General features: G+C 39.4%; 1 protein-coding gene across 1 annotated transcript; it reads right to left on the bottom strand.

The window, feature by feature from the left end:
• Positions 1 to 8940: 8940 nt before the first annotated feature.
• LOC109006744 (lignin-forming anionic peroxidase-like) lies at positions 8941 to 10251 on the bottom strand. The gene is made up of 4 exons (XM_018986122.2): positions 10036 to 10251; positions 9740 to 9931; positions 9474 to 9639; positions 8941 to 9335 (listed from the first exon to the last, which is right to left on the bottom strand). Exons 1-4 carry the CDS (start codon positions 10249 to 10251, stop codon positions 8941 to 8943), a joined length of 969 nt encoding a protein of 322 aa, XP_018841667.1.
• Positions 10252 to 18331: the final 8080 nt, after the last annotated feature.

Raw genomic sequence — 18331 nt, 5'->3', positions numbered from 1 at the left:
ATCATTTCCAAATAATATTTTTAAAATAAACCAGAGTCTCCATAACATATTATGTAACGCCCGTCCTTGTGGTGGGACTTTTTCTAAAATATTTTTATAAAAAGGACGACGGGAATTACTGTCCTGTTTAAAACTTTTCACTTGCATCCCCAGGGTGCGAGACTCTACGCTTATAAATAAAATGTGCTTTGATCATAAAAGAGGATTACAGCGGAAAACATAAATCTTATAATAAAAAGGCCTCATACGTTTAAAACTCATGCCTAGACTTCCGTGCTCTTCCCCATGGGCCGTGTCCGTCCTGATCATGCAGTTCCTGTGAGGGGGAGGGACATGCATAAAAACTAAAATGAGTCGAAGACTCTTAAGCATTACTTCATACAGTTAAAATATAACAACATAGGTTTTCATTCATGCATTCATCATTCGTACATACTATTACGTGCGTGCCTACGTGTCTTGTGTGCGTTCTTTGAAAATGTCACTGGACGGGGCTTTTCTTTTAAAAGGCTTTCCTCTATTTAAAACGTGTCCCCCGTCACTGCCTTCATTTCTTCAAGAGTCGGTGTACGGGGTTTTACTTTAAAAAGGGCTTTCTCGTCGTAAAACGTTTCCCCCGTCAGTGCCTTCATTTCTTCATTAGCCCGTGCTCTTGTGCTCTTGTGCATACATATGCCTTCGTGCGTTTGTGCATGCGTGCGTACATCCATTCTTTCTTATCGCTTTCATAGGCCAGTACACACAATTACGCCCCGTGTGTTTGGGGTTAGCGGTCTTCCTTTGGACCCGGATTCCGCCCGTGGCCACGGGTTGGGAACCCCTTTTCATAGGGGGCAGCACTGGGTGCACTTCTAGCACTACTTACCAGGCATTGCAATCTGCCCATTCATCGGTACCCTTTCATTCATGTCATGTGGCCGTTACGTGTCTTCATACATTCATGCTTTCGTTTCTTTCTTTTCATTCATTCGTTCATGTCAGCTCGAAGGAGCTGACAGCTTTCATTCAGTTCGTTCTTTCATTTAACAGTCCTTTCTTTTCGTGGGAAAACATTTCTTTTCGTGAGAAAATATCGTTTGGGGCGTAAGCCCGAAAATGGTCTTTCCGTTTTCCTTTTTCAATTTCATTTCAGTTATATCCTCTCTTTAACAAAGAACATACATGGGCTTAAGTGTCAGCTTCCGTGGCATCCTATAAGTGTCACCTTGAACGTCGTCAATCTTGGCATCCGCGAGTATCACCTCGTGGTGCACATGAGAGTGTCGGTTCGTAGGGTTCACGAAAGGATCTGCTTTCATGCCTTTCATGCATCTTCATCAGTTTATGGATTTTTCTTAGAAAATACATACAATAGATACAGCGTATAGTCATCCATTCACATGCGTACAATTAATACGTTGGGGTGCGTAAAAAGGGGCTGCCAATGAGGGGCCGTACATACTTATGCTTTTGAACATTTAGCATTTTCTTTCTTAAAACGTCTTTAGTCTTTTCGTGAGCATTTTAAAGGAAAAGCGTTTCTTGTATCTTTGATAACTCTAGAAGAGTATGAACGTAACACTTACCTGGACTCCATGCTACTTGCATGTCATTCAGTCCATTCACGTGCTTGTCAAATGGCAACCTACATGCATACACATAACCTTAGCATCATTCTCTATCTAATGTATAAGTAACTTAAACTATAAATAGAACTACGCTATACTTAGAACACTCTCCTTCTATCCCATGCACTTACATGCCCTTCACTAGGTTAAACCCTTCGAGGACCACTTACGGTCACCACAACTTCCAACTCAAAGTCTTGTCTCGAGTGCTCATCCACTAAAGTGAACCCCTTATTCACCTTAGGATTAAGACACTAGGACATTCGTCTTACTCTTCTTGCAACCACATTCGACGCATGATTCCGACCGATGGAATCACACATCTCAATCCTAACGATGCATCCGTCACTATCTTCATGCATCTTGGCCCACACTAAATCCTCATTCCCATCCATAAAGACACATGGCTCTAAGCCAACTCTGAGGCTTAAGCACTGCGCAACTATGCTCATGACAGATTACCCATTACATATGGTGAATCCGTCCAGCACGTGTCTCTCACCATGTTACATAGGTACCTTACCCCTTTATCACCTAAGATCAACGTATATAACACGTTGATCACCTGCTCGTAGGGACAAAGGCCATACTCCAATACCAATCTTCTCTTAACTCGGCTAGCATGACTCTTCACGCTACCCGTCCCTTTTGACAGTTCATCCCAACACTTAACACGACAAGACTCCATCCATAACTACGTTTCATGTCACGTTATATAGCCCGAGATTGCTCCAGTGCTACACTGTGACCTTGTCGTGTTACCTAGCATTCTACTTCATCACTCCTGACTCATCACGAGTACGGTTCCTCACGTACTCCCGTCACATCGTGACATCTCGTCACGTTCCCGTTACGCCATTTCTTACACTCTAACACTTCACCCATCATAAGCATGACTTCCAATAACCACGTCATTTCGTGACGTTGCCCAGTCATGCTTCCGCTGCGTACTCTTACACTTATTCCACTACTTCACACATCACAAGCACGACTGTCAGTAGTCATGTCACTTCGTGACATTCCTCAGTCATGCTTCCGCTGCGCACTCTTATACTTGCTTTACTACTTCACGCATACTCCTGGCCATAAGTTCATCACAGTGACACTTGTCACCTCAGACTACAGGCTACGCCATAACTACCTCGGGACACTGTTCCACAGTTCCCGACACTATCCATCACGTTCCACGCCCATAAATCACATAACCATCCTTATCTCTACGACACGCCACACGGAGTGTCGCTGCTACATGGAGTACACTCCACGTATACTCCCTTCATACACACCACATCACCATTATGGCATACCTGCCATATGGTACATCACTCCATCACATGGAGTACATTCCACTCGTACTTCCTACACATACGTTCCATCACCATTATGGCCTACACGTCATATGGTGCATCACCCATCATATGGAGTGCATCCCACATGTACTCCATCCATACACACCATATCACCACTATGGCATACCTGCCATACGGTACATCACCATATCATATGGAGTACACTCCTCGCATACTCCCTTCATACACACTACGACACATCACCACTATGGCATACACGCCATATGGTGTATCACCCATCATATGGAGTACATTTCACATGTACTCAATCCATACACACCATATCACCACTATGGCATACCTGCCATATGGTGCATCACCCGATCACATGGAGTACACTCCTCGTATACTCCCTTCATACACACTACGGCACATCACCACTATGGCATACACGCCATATGGTGCATCGCACCATCTCATGGAGTACATTCCACATGTACTCTCCACATACATACCACATCACCAATATGGCATACAAACCATATGGGGCATCGTCCACCACATAGAGTACATTCTACATGTACTCCTCTTACACGCATTACGCCACTGAGTACACTCCACTTGTACTCATCCCGTTCCACCATACGCCAGGAGGGTATATTTTACATATACTCTCCTTGTCTCACATTACGCCACACATAAAGTACACACAGCGTGTACTATTCCCATCCCATATGCCACATCACCATTATGGCATATCCGCCACATGGTGCATTACTCCACCACATAGAGTACATTCCACGTGTACTTCTCACATATACTATACCCCACACAGAGTACACCCATCGTGTACTCCCTTCATACACATCACGGCATGTCACCATCATGGCATACCCGCCATATGGTGCATCTCACCATCACACGGAGTACATTTCATTTGTACTCCCTACATATACAACATGCCACATGCACACAGAGTACACTCAGTGTGCACGGTATCCATTCCACATACACCATGCCACCATTACAGCACATATTCCCAAATCACACTACACAGCACACTTCCCAATTACGCCCAACACATCACAGTACACTACACGGCACAATGCACCTCCATACAATACAGATAAGCCCAACACTTCACTACACAGAATGCCCAACACTTCATTACAATGCCACAACTCCACAAATACTAACAGCACAGTCCACAACCTAGTCAACTAATCAATATCTAACATAATTATGAGGGATAGAGGGTTATACCATCGAAGGGATAACCCGTGCGTTGCTCGTTGACCGTCATAGCCGATGATGTCGGAAGAGTCGTACGTGGCGGCTAACTCACGTACGGTGACTATTTAGGCGTTTAGATAGCTAGGTGTGGTCTTGGAAAGGCTCGTGATAGCCTTGTGATGATGGTAAAGAGCATAACATGGCGGATCTAGCCATGTACAGTGGCGGTCAATCACACGCAGTGACTGTCCATCACGTGCAATGATTACCCATCACATAAAGTGATAGTTTAGACCTAGGGCTTGGCTAAAGGAGGTGTGGTGAATCTCGTGGTGGCGTCGAGGTGGCGCCACGGTGGCTCACGGTGGCAGATCTGGCCATTCCATGGAGGACAAGCCGTGGGAGAGTGAGAGAGAGTGTGCTCTCGTGGGTGGCAGATCGGGGCCGTGGGAGGTTGGGTTGGCTTGGTGGCGGCCTGAGGAGGCTGGACATGGCGGTCATCAGCCATGGGTGGCGGTGCACGGTGGTGCACGGCGTGCAACCCGTGCGTGCGTGAGTGAGGAGCCGTGAGGTGGAGGAGGGGGTTTCTGGCCATGGGTCACATGGAGGAGCTCGGGGAAAGGGAGAGGAGGTCCATGGTGGCCATGGTGGTCGTGGGTGGCCGCGTACGGCGGCGCACGGTGGGAAATGGGCTAGAGACCCATTTCGGGTACTTGCCGTGGAAGGAGGGGGAGGACTGCTTCATAGGGGCTGGCTTCGGTGGAGGATGATGGCCGGTGGGAGAGGAGCTTGCCGTGGGAGCGGTGGAGCCATTGGGCGGCGCACAGCGGCGCTACGCGCACTAAGCCCATACGGGCTGTGCAGTCCCGAAATGGAGAAAGGGAGAGCGTGAGGGGGAGAGGTCGGCATGGATGGACTCGCCGGAGGGAGAGCAAGCCGTTGGTGCCGGCGGTGAGGAAGGGCGACGCACGGCGGCGCCGGGCCGAGGCCTTAAGCCGTTCGGCGTGAGGTGGTCTGCGTACAGCGTACGCCGAAGGAGAGAGGGAGGAGAGAGAGGGTTACGGGGAAATGAGAGGGAAAAGAGAGGGGTTTGGGTATTTAACCCAGTCCTTTCATCTGGGGGTCTACACGACGATCTAAAGACGAATAATTAAAACACTGATTTGAAGATGCGTAAAACATTAACTTAATTAAAAGCACTTAGAGGAATTAAGGTAGATATTATTTTAAACTAACTTTAGTTTATAAAATAGTATTCTTCATCATTAATAGAATGATGAAGTCTCACTTAACATATTTAAAAGGGTTAAACCATTTATTTAATAAAAGTTCTCAACATAATTTAAATATCATAATATCTTAAATAATTGAAATCATTTTAATAATAATATTAAAATGATTTCCGACAATTATAATATTTTTGGAGCTCTTCAATAATATTATGATTGTCATATTTAAGATCAAATCTTAATTCAACAATGATGGAAATACTCCTTATAAATATTTCCAGCATATTTAAAACACCGGGCGTGCCCTAGAAGTCACACGATATCTTTCGAGATATGCTATCATGGTTCGACACGCATAACGTGACTCACAGTCGGTAATGAGAAAGGCAGATGATCACATAATCTCTGCCGTTAGGGTTTGCTTACGTCATCAAGACGAAACATACATCAAAAAGAGAGAAGCGTACGTAAGAAGAAGGAGTTGGGTATTACATATTAACCTATTTGTTCAATACAAATATCCATGTTCCCACATAAGGGCACATCAGTGATGTATCATTAATAAACATAAACTTTCCCACAAGGATTAGAAATATCCATTACTCAAAATACCAAAGCCACATACAATATTAACACTACCAAAAGACTCTCCAATAGTCATTATACCCTAAGTCACTTAGTCTTCTATGATCAACAAACTTGCAAGTACTCCCTATTCTTGATTTCCAGTTGTTGCATCAAAAATATCTGAAACATATTATGGAGTTAGGGTTGAGTTATCAACAACTCAGTAAGCAGAAAACATATACTAGTATGCAAACATGAGCATTTACAGATTTCAGAATGCAGAACAAAACACTTTATTTTCAGAATGTAGAGTCAGAACATGTTATCAAAATATCAGAGCGAACGTTCAAAAATATTTTTATTCAAAATTCCCTTGGCACAACATAACTGAACATCGTCATCTTATCATATCATATCATATACCATGTTTAACCCCCGTGGTAGGGTTGTACTATCCCCGGTGGCCAAACCAGGTAGTGTCATATGGTGAACTTCCCATTTTTCAATTTCGGAGCCCCGAGTGTGTACACAAGAAAGAACACGTAAAAAGACCACTTTGTTTTCAAAGTGGGTGCACTCATATCATATCATATCATGTTGGTACCAATCATATCAAGAGAACCAGTATCATCATATCAGACCCATATTCAGAATCAGATTCGGAACAGATAAGTATGCCAAAGGTTTATCATATCCATATCGCATCAAAACACGTGCAAAACATATTCATATAATTTTTCCATGATCAATAACAGTTCCAAGATATTTCATATCACATGTACAAAAATTCACATATATCGTATTCGCTCTTTTGCACATTTCAGAACATGTCAAGTATTGCCCATGTCTACACATTTCATGTCAAAAACATTTATTTTTCCTTTCATACGTATCTCATGAGTGAATGCAAAACATATATTGAGGTTGTTTTTAACCTTTTACTTTTTAAAACAACATGCATATTTTTACAAACTAACCTCAGTTCATTTCTTTTTATGCAAATTTAGCATAGGAATCCCGCTTACCTGACTCATGCAGCGTATTATCTATGCCTTGAATACGGTCTCTATCCGTCTCGTCACCTATTCATAAAAATATATATAAACTAAGAATTAAAGTCCAATAACACATAATTGGTCTAAGACAACTTAAAACCCAATTTCTAGACCATATTTCAGCAAATTTAATCCAACTCAAACAACCAAATAACAATCTGGACAGCCCACACTTCAACCCAAAATATTCTATACCAATCTCAGTATTGTCCAATACAAGTATCAAAACCAATGTCAACTCAAATTATCACTAACTCACACTTATTTCAGCAGCTCGTAATCCCAAACAATCACCAACAATTTAACCTAAAACAACACTACACATTGCATATTTCTTTCCGTTCACAACTCCATAACAGAAAACAAAACCCAACACTTCAAAATATTAAATTGCACTCGACAAAATAAAATTTCATTCTAAATATTTTCTAAAACACCAATCCAACAAATCAACTACAATGCAACTCCAAATAATCCAAACTCAGAACATTCCAACACATGAAATTCGCTTATACAAAGAAATGCCCAAAGAACAGCCCATGGACTACTCTAAAATGAAAACATGACCCATAAATTCCATTGAAAAAGACTAGAGGTGGAAGTGTGTGTGTGCACGCAAGAAACTGAGAACAAGAATAGCTTACCTACGGAAGCTAAATTCTCCAGGAGTGGCTTCAAAGATTACACGAAGAACAAACACAAGGACCCACAAAATGCAAACCCAATCCACAAGGCAACAACAAAACTGTAAAGATGAGGAAGAGAGGGTCGGCTAAGAGAGTGAAAAGAGGGTCTTGGTTGCAGAATAAAAGAGAGGGAGAAGAAGTTATACCTGAAGACTAAGCGCAGTGCAAGAAGGAGAGAAGAGCCGAGTCTTGAAAGGGGAACACTAACTGCAGAACAAGAGGGATGCGAGAGAGAAACTATGAGTTTTGCTACAATGGAGAGGTGCGACAGCAGAGAAATTGATTTTGAGGGAAAACCGAAAGTGAGGAGGTTTAGGGCATGAGAATCGGAACCACAAAATAGAACTAACAACAAGAAAATAAAAATGAAACCGGAAAGAAAAGAGTAACGTGGGAGAGAGGGATGCGGGAGAAACCAGAAGTTGAAACCGAAAATGTGAAAGAGAGGGAGAAAGAAACAAGAGCTGAGGAAGAAGACACTAACCTCCAAAACGGCATCGTTCGGAAGACCACCAAGACAAAGGCTGGGCCTTTTCACTTACTGGTCCGGGCCTCACAAGGCCTGGGCCTTACAAGACTAAAGGGATTTTCATGTCTTGCATTTTGGATGGGGCATTTTCCTTAATATATATATATATATATAACTTGTCCCACTAATTTTCAGTCCAATAAAAACTTCACCTAATCCAACGAATTTAAAGATTTAAACCTACTCGGCATAACCCTAGAAATTATTCGATATCCATAAAAAATAATATAAACAATTTGAGCTTGTAGTCTATTCCAATAATAATTAATTTCAAGTGGGCTTTGTCATAAACAATTTCGGATGCGAATTTCTTGCTTGGCCCGGTGTTACATTTCGTCCTCGAAACTATAGGTCCAACAGGTAATTATCTGTTCAAACGGATAAAACACCACTTTCATATTTTGGAATGAAATGGTCAAATTTCTTGTAGTGATATATATAGTTTATAGAGATCATCGACGTGCACATTGGGGAGAAGTAAGGAATTGTACATGAGAAGATTGAAAAAGACAGATGTTGCCAATTATTATTATATGCCTGGAATGTTAATTACATCAGTACGTCTGGAAAGTCCTCCATCTACAGTACTTGTTTTGCTTTGCAAATGAGAACACATAAGAAATGGAACGTCTCATGTTACACGTCCCGCGACCTATCTCTTATTTACTCAATAAAAAAACAATCAATTTAATTATGGCATTTTTTTACCAAAAGAAATGAAAAAGTGAATAGATTTGCGGACAACTTAGTTGACAACACTGCAAAGTTTTCGTATCTGTCCTTGAGAGCCCGTGATGGGCTCGATATTTCCCATTCCGACCATAGCAGCAGCGAAATCATTTTTGAAAGTTGAAGGGCTCTTGCTATACTCTGTAACAATGCTGTCTGTGGATCCTCCACTAAATAGGATTTGATCAGATTGGAGAAGACCCTTCTTCTGAATCAGATTCTTAAAGTAATTATTATCAAAAGAATTGGGTGTCACCAAATCAAGCGGTGCTATCTTCTCGTCGTCGCTACCTATAGCAAGTGAACACTTGCGCTTTCTAGTGCTAGCAAACCCAGCATCGATATCACTTGTATTGTTGTGAATCCTGCCGCGGAAGGTCACACATCTTGCTTGTCCTATTGTATGCGATCCTGCAATATTTCATAGAAAACGTACGCTGGTATTTAGTCATCTTGCCCTTGCATGCATATTGTTGTGATAATTAAAATTTCCATCCTTTTACTATACATATATATAGATTAATATATGATAGTTAATTAGGCTCAAACCTGAAAGGGCGACCATATCTCTTTCACTCAAACCTTTCTCGCGAAACAAGGAAGTCAACCTGCCAAGGCCATCAATAAACTTCGGAAGGTTGGTGTCGGTTAGGCTGAGGCTTGCTGTGGTAGAGTCTCTTCTTCCAAGCTTCACCGTCCATGATGGTCCACCGACCTGATTTTGTTGTAGAAAAGATCATTTTATTTACTAATACATCATGAATGCTTTGGAGAGAATTAATACTAGTTGAGAAAGGTACTAGCTAGTGACTCACAGCAACAGATGCATCCCGAGCTACAACTGCTAGAATATCTGCACATGATACAACACCAGGACAAACGTTCTCCACTTTGGACTTGATGTCATCAATGACTTCGTATCCTCTCACTGAACCAGCATTATTTGGAGCTGTTTTTTCACCCAATATTGAGGGAGTATCATCAAGCAAAATTGATGCATCGCAACCCTACATGAATAAGATGATTCATAATAATTATGTTATCTATTACTCGTGCCTCATGGAACATAGTATGGAAAACTTAACTTAAGTGTCTTGCAAGTTTTACATACCTGAACAAAACAATCATGGAAATGAAGCCGAATGAGAGATGCCGCCATTCTACGCTCACGAGAAACGGCGGTTCTAGTCGCTGTTCGGATCGTGCTAAGTGCTTTCGGACATGTGTTGTCATAAAATTTAGAGGAAAGCTGTGCTTCGCATGTCATGCTCGAGATAAACAAGAATAGAGCAAGCATCAAGCATGCCCAGGTAACAGTAGAAGCCATGTTCGATGATCTGTTTCTTCACAGATGAAAACCGAAATAGTCTTGTATCTGATAGTGCTGGCGAGTATAAAGCTCAATTATAGAAACTGAATGGAGATGAGTACCGAGAGGAGATCAACGTATTGGAGCTAAATATTTCAAGGTGGGATGTGAAGCACAAGGCTGATCCTATTGTATATATACTGCTATTAATTAAAGCAAATTATCATGAGCCGCCTTGTTTACAGTCTCATCTGACGCCTACATTAATATATGCACTAAGCAATTCAAAGCTGGATCGGTTGTACAGCGGCCTCCATGCATGAAATGGTCAGCTAGCGTACGTTGTTTTTCTCTACAATTCATTAATGTCCCATACGTATAACGTACGTATAATGTTTTATTAGAAATAATCAAATCTTGGTGCCATGGCTGCAGGCCGATATATGAATGGTCTGATATTTCAGAACCGCGTAAGGTTTCGTTCCCACCCTCATAAATATATACCGTAACGCCGAATTGGCTTAATTATTATCTTTTTTAATTAATTATTTTACCAAAACAATATATATGAAAGTCACCGCCAAAAATCTCCCAAATTATACGACAACTCATTTGTTGTTGGTTTCCATTATTATTATTATTATTAATTATTATGAAAACTATATCGATGTGATCTGATTCAGTCCATTCATTATTTACCATGTGCAAGCTGTTAATTCTAATTGAACGTACGTGTTTAAAAAAAAAAAAAAAAACTTGAAACCCTTTTTTTTTGGACCACATCTTTGATATTCCATGATAAATACAACAACAAAAAGATGGAAATGCTCCATTTGTCATCTTCTGTCTCAATTTGAATAAATTCTAATTAAAAAAAAAAAAAAAGTGTTTATTACCATATGGGCATTTTCCAGCTTAGATTGGAAGCTCAAGTGTTATTAAGGATTATTTTCTCAAGAGCTTATTTAAACTTTAACACAATTGATTGTGGCCAGCTTGGATCACAAACTCATCTCAACTCATCTTATCTAATTATTACAACTTTCTCAAATTCTAATATAAAATATAATAAATAATTCAATTTTTCAAATCCTAAAATAATAATAATATTCTAATAATATTTTATTGAATTTTTAACTTCTATCTCAACTCAACTCAATTTAATTCAACGTCCAAACACAGCCTAAGTCGAGTTGACTTCAAATTATTGACTAGACTGAGTCGATTTTAGATAATATAGGATGAGATGAAAACCCGCCAACCATATCAAATAAATCGGGTAATTTTGACCAAACCGGGGGATATTTTAGTTCTATCATTTTTCAAATATTGCCACAAAGTCAAAAATCTTAACCAAAGTTATATATATGTTTTCATTATTATTCTTGACATTTTTAAAATTAAATTCGTATTCGAATAATATTTTATAGAAATTTTGAAAGAAATATATCAAATTTGCAAATCATATGCGCAGCAAAATTAATAGGATCGTAAAGCTTCAAATTTACATAAATAAATGAACATGATGATCATATGTAGAGAAGATAAACGTACCTCAGATTTAAAAAAGAAGAAGAAGATTAATATATACTTAAAAAAAAAAGAAAGTTAAGCTCTCCTTCCCTGGGTGGGTCGTGATAAAAATAAAAAACACTTGAATAGCAAAAACTCTATGTATATATAGACATGCATCATGGTTGCACGTCTTGTTTAGAATTGTGGTAGAAAATATAGTTTTTTATAGTATCTCTTTTAATTGTAAAGTTTTATAAAAAAAATATATATTTAAAAAGTTGTTTACGGTTTGATAAACATGCCCCTAAAGAGCTTTTAAAGTTAGCTATGGTCTTTTAAAAATGTAGCTAGCACTATCGCAAGAGCTTTTCGACAAAAACTTCAATTTTGTGGGTTTTTTTTTTAAGTATATTTTCAGTTTTTATTTTTAGATGCATAAAGCATTTTTTATAAATTTACCACATAATTTTTTTTAAAAGAGTTTTTAAGCTATTAAAAGCACGTTTTAATCCTCCAAACTCCAATCATGATCAAGAGAGTGGCTTGCCGCATGTCATTCTTTTTAATTTTTTTTTAAAAATTAAATGCTATTTATTATTAATTGTGAATTAATATTATTGATTAGTTGACAGTATTTTCTAGAATAATAAATCCCAATGGTCCAGTCCAATATATCCCCAAGTATATCAACATGCCAATTAGAAGTTCTTACTTTCATGATTGAGATAAATCATCACAAATAATATCGTGTCATGGACTTAAAAGATAAAGTGCAAAATTTTATCATGAATTTATAATTTATAAATTATAAGGACTTATGATTTATATTTTATTTATATTAATCTCATTGTTATCATTATAAAACCTTATCAGCTTTCCTCGCTAACCAAGCAAAGAAGAATAAGAAGAACAAAGCAGAAGAATAAAGGGTGTTGTATTTTTTAATTTTAGGGTTTTGGGTTGTAGTAGTAATGGCTAAAGACGGATCCAATTGGGAGGGATTGCTCAAATGGAGCCTCGCTCACGCCGATGGCGTCTCTCCTTTTAAATTGCCTTCCAAGCGTAGAAGTTGTCTAACTTGTGTATAATGAGAGTCCCATGGTCGATTTCACAATGATTAAGACATATTCAGTGCTATGCGGTTATTTGTGGAATAAAAGGAATTAAGGAAGTGAAATATTTGTTGGGCAAATTTCTTATGGTCACTGGGCAAGTTTGTCAACTAGATTGTTCATACCAGAAAACTCAAAGGTTTGGAAATAATTTTTGTTTCTTTTCTAAAAATCCTAAGTGAGAATAAGACGGATTTGGGTGCACACTGAAATTTATAAAACAACTAAAGAAACTGAACTCTCTGCGTTGATTTAACAAAAAAAAAAAAAAACAAATGCAATACTTAAGATCAAAGTTCTAAAAAGCTTTTAGACAAACACCTAGGCTTCGGGTCTCCTTCGCACAGAGGGATTTCAAGGGAGTTTTGCATTCCATAATTACTATCAAATGTAGTTTCAGTCAAGATTAAAGCATTTGGATGATATATATGATTTAAGCACTAACAAAACATTTTCTGATTAATCTCAACAAATTTCACATCAGACTAACAATCAACATGCAACTCAGAATTAGGTATGCATTCCTTAAGCATTCAGCGTGCCTTCAATCAATGATGAACCAAAAAGGAAATAGAAAAACCCTAATCTCGGTGTCTATAAGAATGATAGAAACTTATGGAGAATACAAATTAAAACCAAAAGGAAATCAAAACCCCTAATTGAAACCCTATTGCTCAAAGGTTTCCCTTAACCTAGGTTACGAAATTATTCCCTCATCAAGTGTGAGAACAAACTATTAATTAGGTAAAAGGACTGGTACATAATCCAATGAACGAAAAAAAAAACCCTAAAATTGGAAGTAGAATTCTCAAAGTGATTTTCAGACTCTGCCAAAACTCCCAACGTCACCCTCTAGCACACAATTTCCTCCCTTTTAAGCTCTCCTTCCTCATCCTGTCTAGTGCTCCTGCTGATCTCTCTCTCCAGGTCGTTGCTCTCTCCAATTCCATGCGGTTCTCTAAGGTATGAAATATGAGATGCAAAACAGCAAGGGTTAAGGGCTTGATAGGATTCCCTTTCTTCTCTTTTTTTCTCTAAGTGTCAAATTAGTGTGTGAGGTAAATGGCAAATAGTAGTATTTCACATGTATTTTCCATTTTGACCTTGTGGTGCCTTTGTTGAAAACCTATTGGGTAAATAGGCATATATAATTCGTTTTTAGACCAAAACCACTAATTTTCATATTATTTCCACTTAATCAGATGGTACTCAGCTCTCTCGTAATTTGAGGTATCCCTCATGGTCCATTTGATCGATTCAAGTAAACTAGCCTATGAATTGAATATCATTTCTCGTTGTTTTCTGAACATTTAATTTGTGTTTATCAGTGAGAATTGAAGATGGTTAATGGAGGCATAGTGAAAATCTCGTATAAGTCAAATTCGAAAAGAAATGTTGATGAAAAAACTGAGATAAAGGAACATAACTCAGTAAATCGAATTGATCTTGGAGCTGCGGCCAGAGAAAGGGAGAGAGAGAGGCTTAGGGTTTTTTGTGGAGAAAGATGAGATTGAACTATTGATTTGCAAATCCAACTATGCACCATTCATACCATCCAACCATAAACAACCAAGACCCCTCTGAAATTGACTTATTGATTTGCAAAGCCAACGTTTTAGTCTAGCTAGCAAAACTAGCTTTTTAGTCTAGCTAGCAGACCCCTCTGAAATTGGCTTATTGATCTGCAAAGGCATCAACAGCTTTTCACTCATTAAAGAAATCATTCCACCCAACCCACCACCAAAACTAGTCATTAAAGGCAATCTTATTCACACGTGAAAATTCTCAGTGGGATTCTCAATTGAAGCCTATGATGCATCAACCTCTATCTTCACATTCTTCTTCTTAGAGGACCGTTAATGAGCTATACCATCAAGCATGTGGAACATACGAAACTCTCCCTTGTTTCCCAAGGAAAACCATTATGACTTGACAGTTTTGCGCATGAAGGGAACTTGGAATTGGAATAGTTCCATACAGTCCTCTTGGTTGTGGCTTTTTTGCTGGCAAAGGAGTTGTGGAATAGTTTCACCAATATTTTCCCATCCATTTAGCTTTTAAAAATGTCTATTCAGTTGCCTTTAGAAGGACTTGATTCCATGTGGTATTGATTCATTTTCTTACAGAATCTCTTCCTTAAAGAACTTTTCGTGTAAATGCTTCATTTTTCTCTTTTTTGTAAGTTGTTATATGTCTTTTAGCAATGCTTTGTGTCTTATTTTAAAGAAGACCAATAGTAATTATCTCCCCAGGACCCCCCATTGTGCAATTTAGTAGATAGACAAGAAAGAGAAAGAAAGAAAGAAAGGAAGAAAAAGAAGAAACCGATAATTTTTACCCAACCTTAACAGTACGGGTCGGGTCAGGTCAGACCGGACCGGGTTCGTACATTTCTATAGCCTGGAAGGGTTGGGTAGGCTCGGGCCCAGGCCCAGGCCCAAAAAATAGTGGTCGAGTTGCAGGCCTAGACTAGCTAGCACAACCAAATACGCTAGAACCAAACCCCCAATTAACCCAAGGCATCAACACGTTGTCACTCATCAAAGAAATCATTTCATCCGACCCACCACCAAAACTAGTCATTAAAGGCAATCTTATTCACACATGAAAATTCTCAGTGGGATTCTCCATTGAAGCCTATGATGCATCAACCTATATCTTCACATTCTTCTTCTCAGAGGACCGTTAACGAGCTCTACCCTCAAGCATGTGGAACATACAAGGCTCTCCCCTGTTTCTCAAGGAATGGCTCCCCAAATTGCCAATAGACTACATTAATTTCTCTCATTTTGTCCTATTTGTTCGATTTCACTGGTTGCCTCCAAATCAGAACAACAATGCTTATGAAAAAAAATTAGCAAGAAGAATCAGCACTCCTTTGGAGACTGACTTCAAATCCATATTCAGGATCAATATCATAGCATATGCACACGCAAAGATCCTCATCAACATGGAACAGCCACTACCCCGAGCTCATTTCTTGCAGCTCACTGAAACAACTCAAACTTGGGTCCTATAAAGATACGATACAATCTTGGATCTTTGCTATAGATGTGGAAGATTGGAGACATTGACATCTCTTGACATTTTGGTTTATCTGAATTTTCAATGGATTTATTTTGCACTAAAAATGAAGCTAGATCAAGTTTCCCAGAAAAATAACCATCACTTACAATGGCAAACTTCACTAGCCCTAGCCACCCAGGGCCCAAACAATAGGCGATGAGTTATTTTCCAGCTAGAGAAAGCAACTACGTGAGATTTCAAGAGACCAGCCCTCTTGAGTAACCAATCCAAGCTAACCCTTTCGAACCAAACCTCTGCAAATAGGCCATTGTCAAAAATAATTTCGAACCATTGCAACCATACCCTAAACATATCGAAACCCAATAAAACAGTTCACAACTAATAAAGATACTCTATATGCATGAATGTGAGATGAGACATAATTGAATGGCGATGAAAAATTTTGTGAGATGTAAAGGTAGCGAAGTACTTTAAAAGAGATATTGCACATGATTGAGCCTAGTGTTAGCTAAGGGCTCTGACACCATGATATAAAATATAAGATAAAATAGCAAAGGAGATAGAGAAGATATAAGGGAGAAAAACTTTAAGGGCTACATCTTTACTATTCTCAATTGTAATTGAATACAAATCAAAGATCCCTACTTATAGAAAAATTTCATTGAGATAAGATAATGAAAATATCCTAATCACTATAGAAATCAAATCAAGATAATATATCAAATCAAATTCTTGATTTGATATTATTTCCAGCATCCTCCCTTAAAGTCAAGGTGGAAAATTTTGAAATCTTAAATTTGAAATTTGACTGTAGCCTTCATGTGCTTTGATTGCTTGCCGATGAGATGATGAAAATAGTGCTAGTGATGAAGTGATTGGCAAATAGAACAGCAAATTTGGAGTTGTGGCCAACAATGTACTATATATGGTCTTGATCAACTATAGGACCAAAATCAAAAGGCCAAAAATAAATCTGGAGCTTGAAACAATGCTCACAATAGACCAAAACCCAATACAAAGGCTCCCAACTAATAAAGATACTCCAAATACATCAACGTGAGGCAAGACAACTGAATGGCAATGAAAAATTTTGTGAGAGGTAAAGGTAGAGAAAGAGTTTTAAAAGAAATAGTCTACATGATTGAGCCAGGTGTTAGCCAAGGGCTTTGATACTATGATAGAAAATCTAATATAAAATAGAAAAGGAGGTGGAAAAGAGATGAGAGAAAAACTTCGAGGGCTACTTCTTTACTATTCTCAATTGTAATTGAATACAAAGCATTAATCCCTATTTGTAAGGAAATATCTTAAGCACTATAAAAATCAAATTATGCGCTACCTACACTATAAACATGTCATCATCCCTAAGACACTCTTGCTCTCAAGATGGCCTAGTATGCTCCAAGAAGCTAGCAGCTCAAATTTCCATCGAAGATAGGGAGCTAGAGTTTCGTACTAAGGCCTTGCTTAATTAATGCCACTCATGCAGCACCACGGGTGGTCCATATATTGCACATCACATTTCTTTTCATGACGAGAAGCTATCCTTCTGGCAAGCTATGTTCAAATCCATGAAATCTACGCACATTCTTCATTTTCCGTTTGGTTTTTTCACAAGCACTACGTTGGACAGCCAATCCAGGTAGTGTGCCTCTGGTATGAACCCTGCTGCAAGCAAGCGGTTGACCTCAACTGCGATGGCAACATTCTTTTCAACGCTGAAGCTCTTATGTTTCTTCCTTACTCCTATGGCCTTAGGGTCCACACTCAAATAATGTTGAATGACCACGGGGTCGATTCCTAGCATATCTTCATGGCCCCATGCAAAGATGTCGCGACTCTCCACAAGTAGCTATTGCATAGCATCCCTCATCTTGGCGGTCATTCCAGTGCCAAATCTAGCGGTTGCTTCTGGTGGGCTCAGGTCCAGTAGAACCAGCTCCAAGGGTTCATTCACCTATGCTTTCCTGAGTGTGTACTCATCCCTTGTCTCATCTTCTACAGGGATGCACTCCGAGGTGGGTGGGAGCACGGTTGGCGCCTCCTCCCTTTTATGGTTTGTCGACCGCTTTGCCATGCATCCCCTCATGTGCTTCTTTTGATTGCATTGCTTTCATCGCCATCCTTTGCATTCTTATGTATTTTAGTGCCTTGCTGCACCCCCGAGCCCCCCAAGCCTCCCGAGGGTGGGTTTTCTCAAGCGTATGAAGGACACGTTAAAATTTTTCAGATCCTACACATGGCTCCACTATTGACGATGTGTTTTGTATGCTTTTGGGCCAGGCCCTCCGTAACTCGGGTCTTCAGTCTTGGTCCTGCAAACACAACTCCTAATCTAACAACTAGCGTGGTGGAGCCTCCGATACCTAAGTCAGTCAAGGTTGAAGGACAAACTGAGGGACAATTAGATCGGGCTAAGTTTAGATAGTCCAACCCCCGTTTTG

The sequence above is a fragment of the Juglans regia genome, chromosome 13 (assembly GCF_001411555.2).
Source record: "Juglans regia cultivar Chandler chromosome 13, Walnut 2.0, whole genome shotgun sequence".
In the NCBI taxonomy this organism is placed as follows: domain Eukaryota; kingdom Viridiplantae; phylum Streptophyta; class Magnoliopsida; order Fagales; family Juglandaceae; genus Juglans; species Juglans regia.
This window is presented reverse-complemented; position numbering and strand designations above follow the sequence as displayed.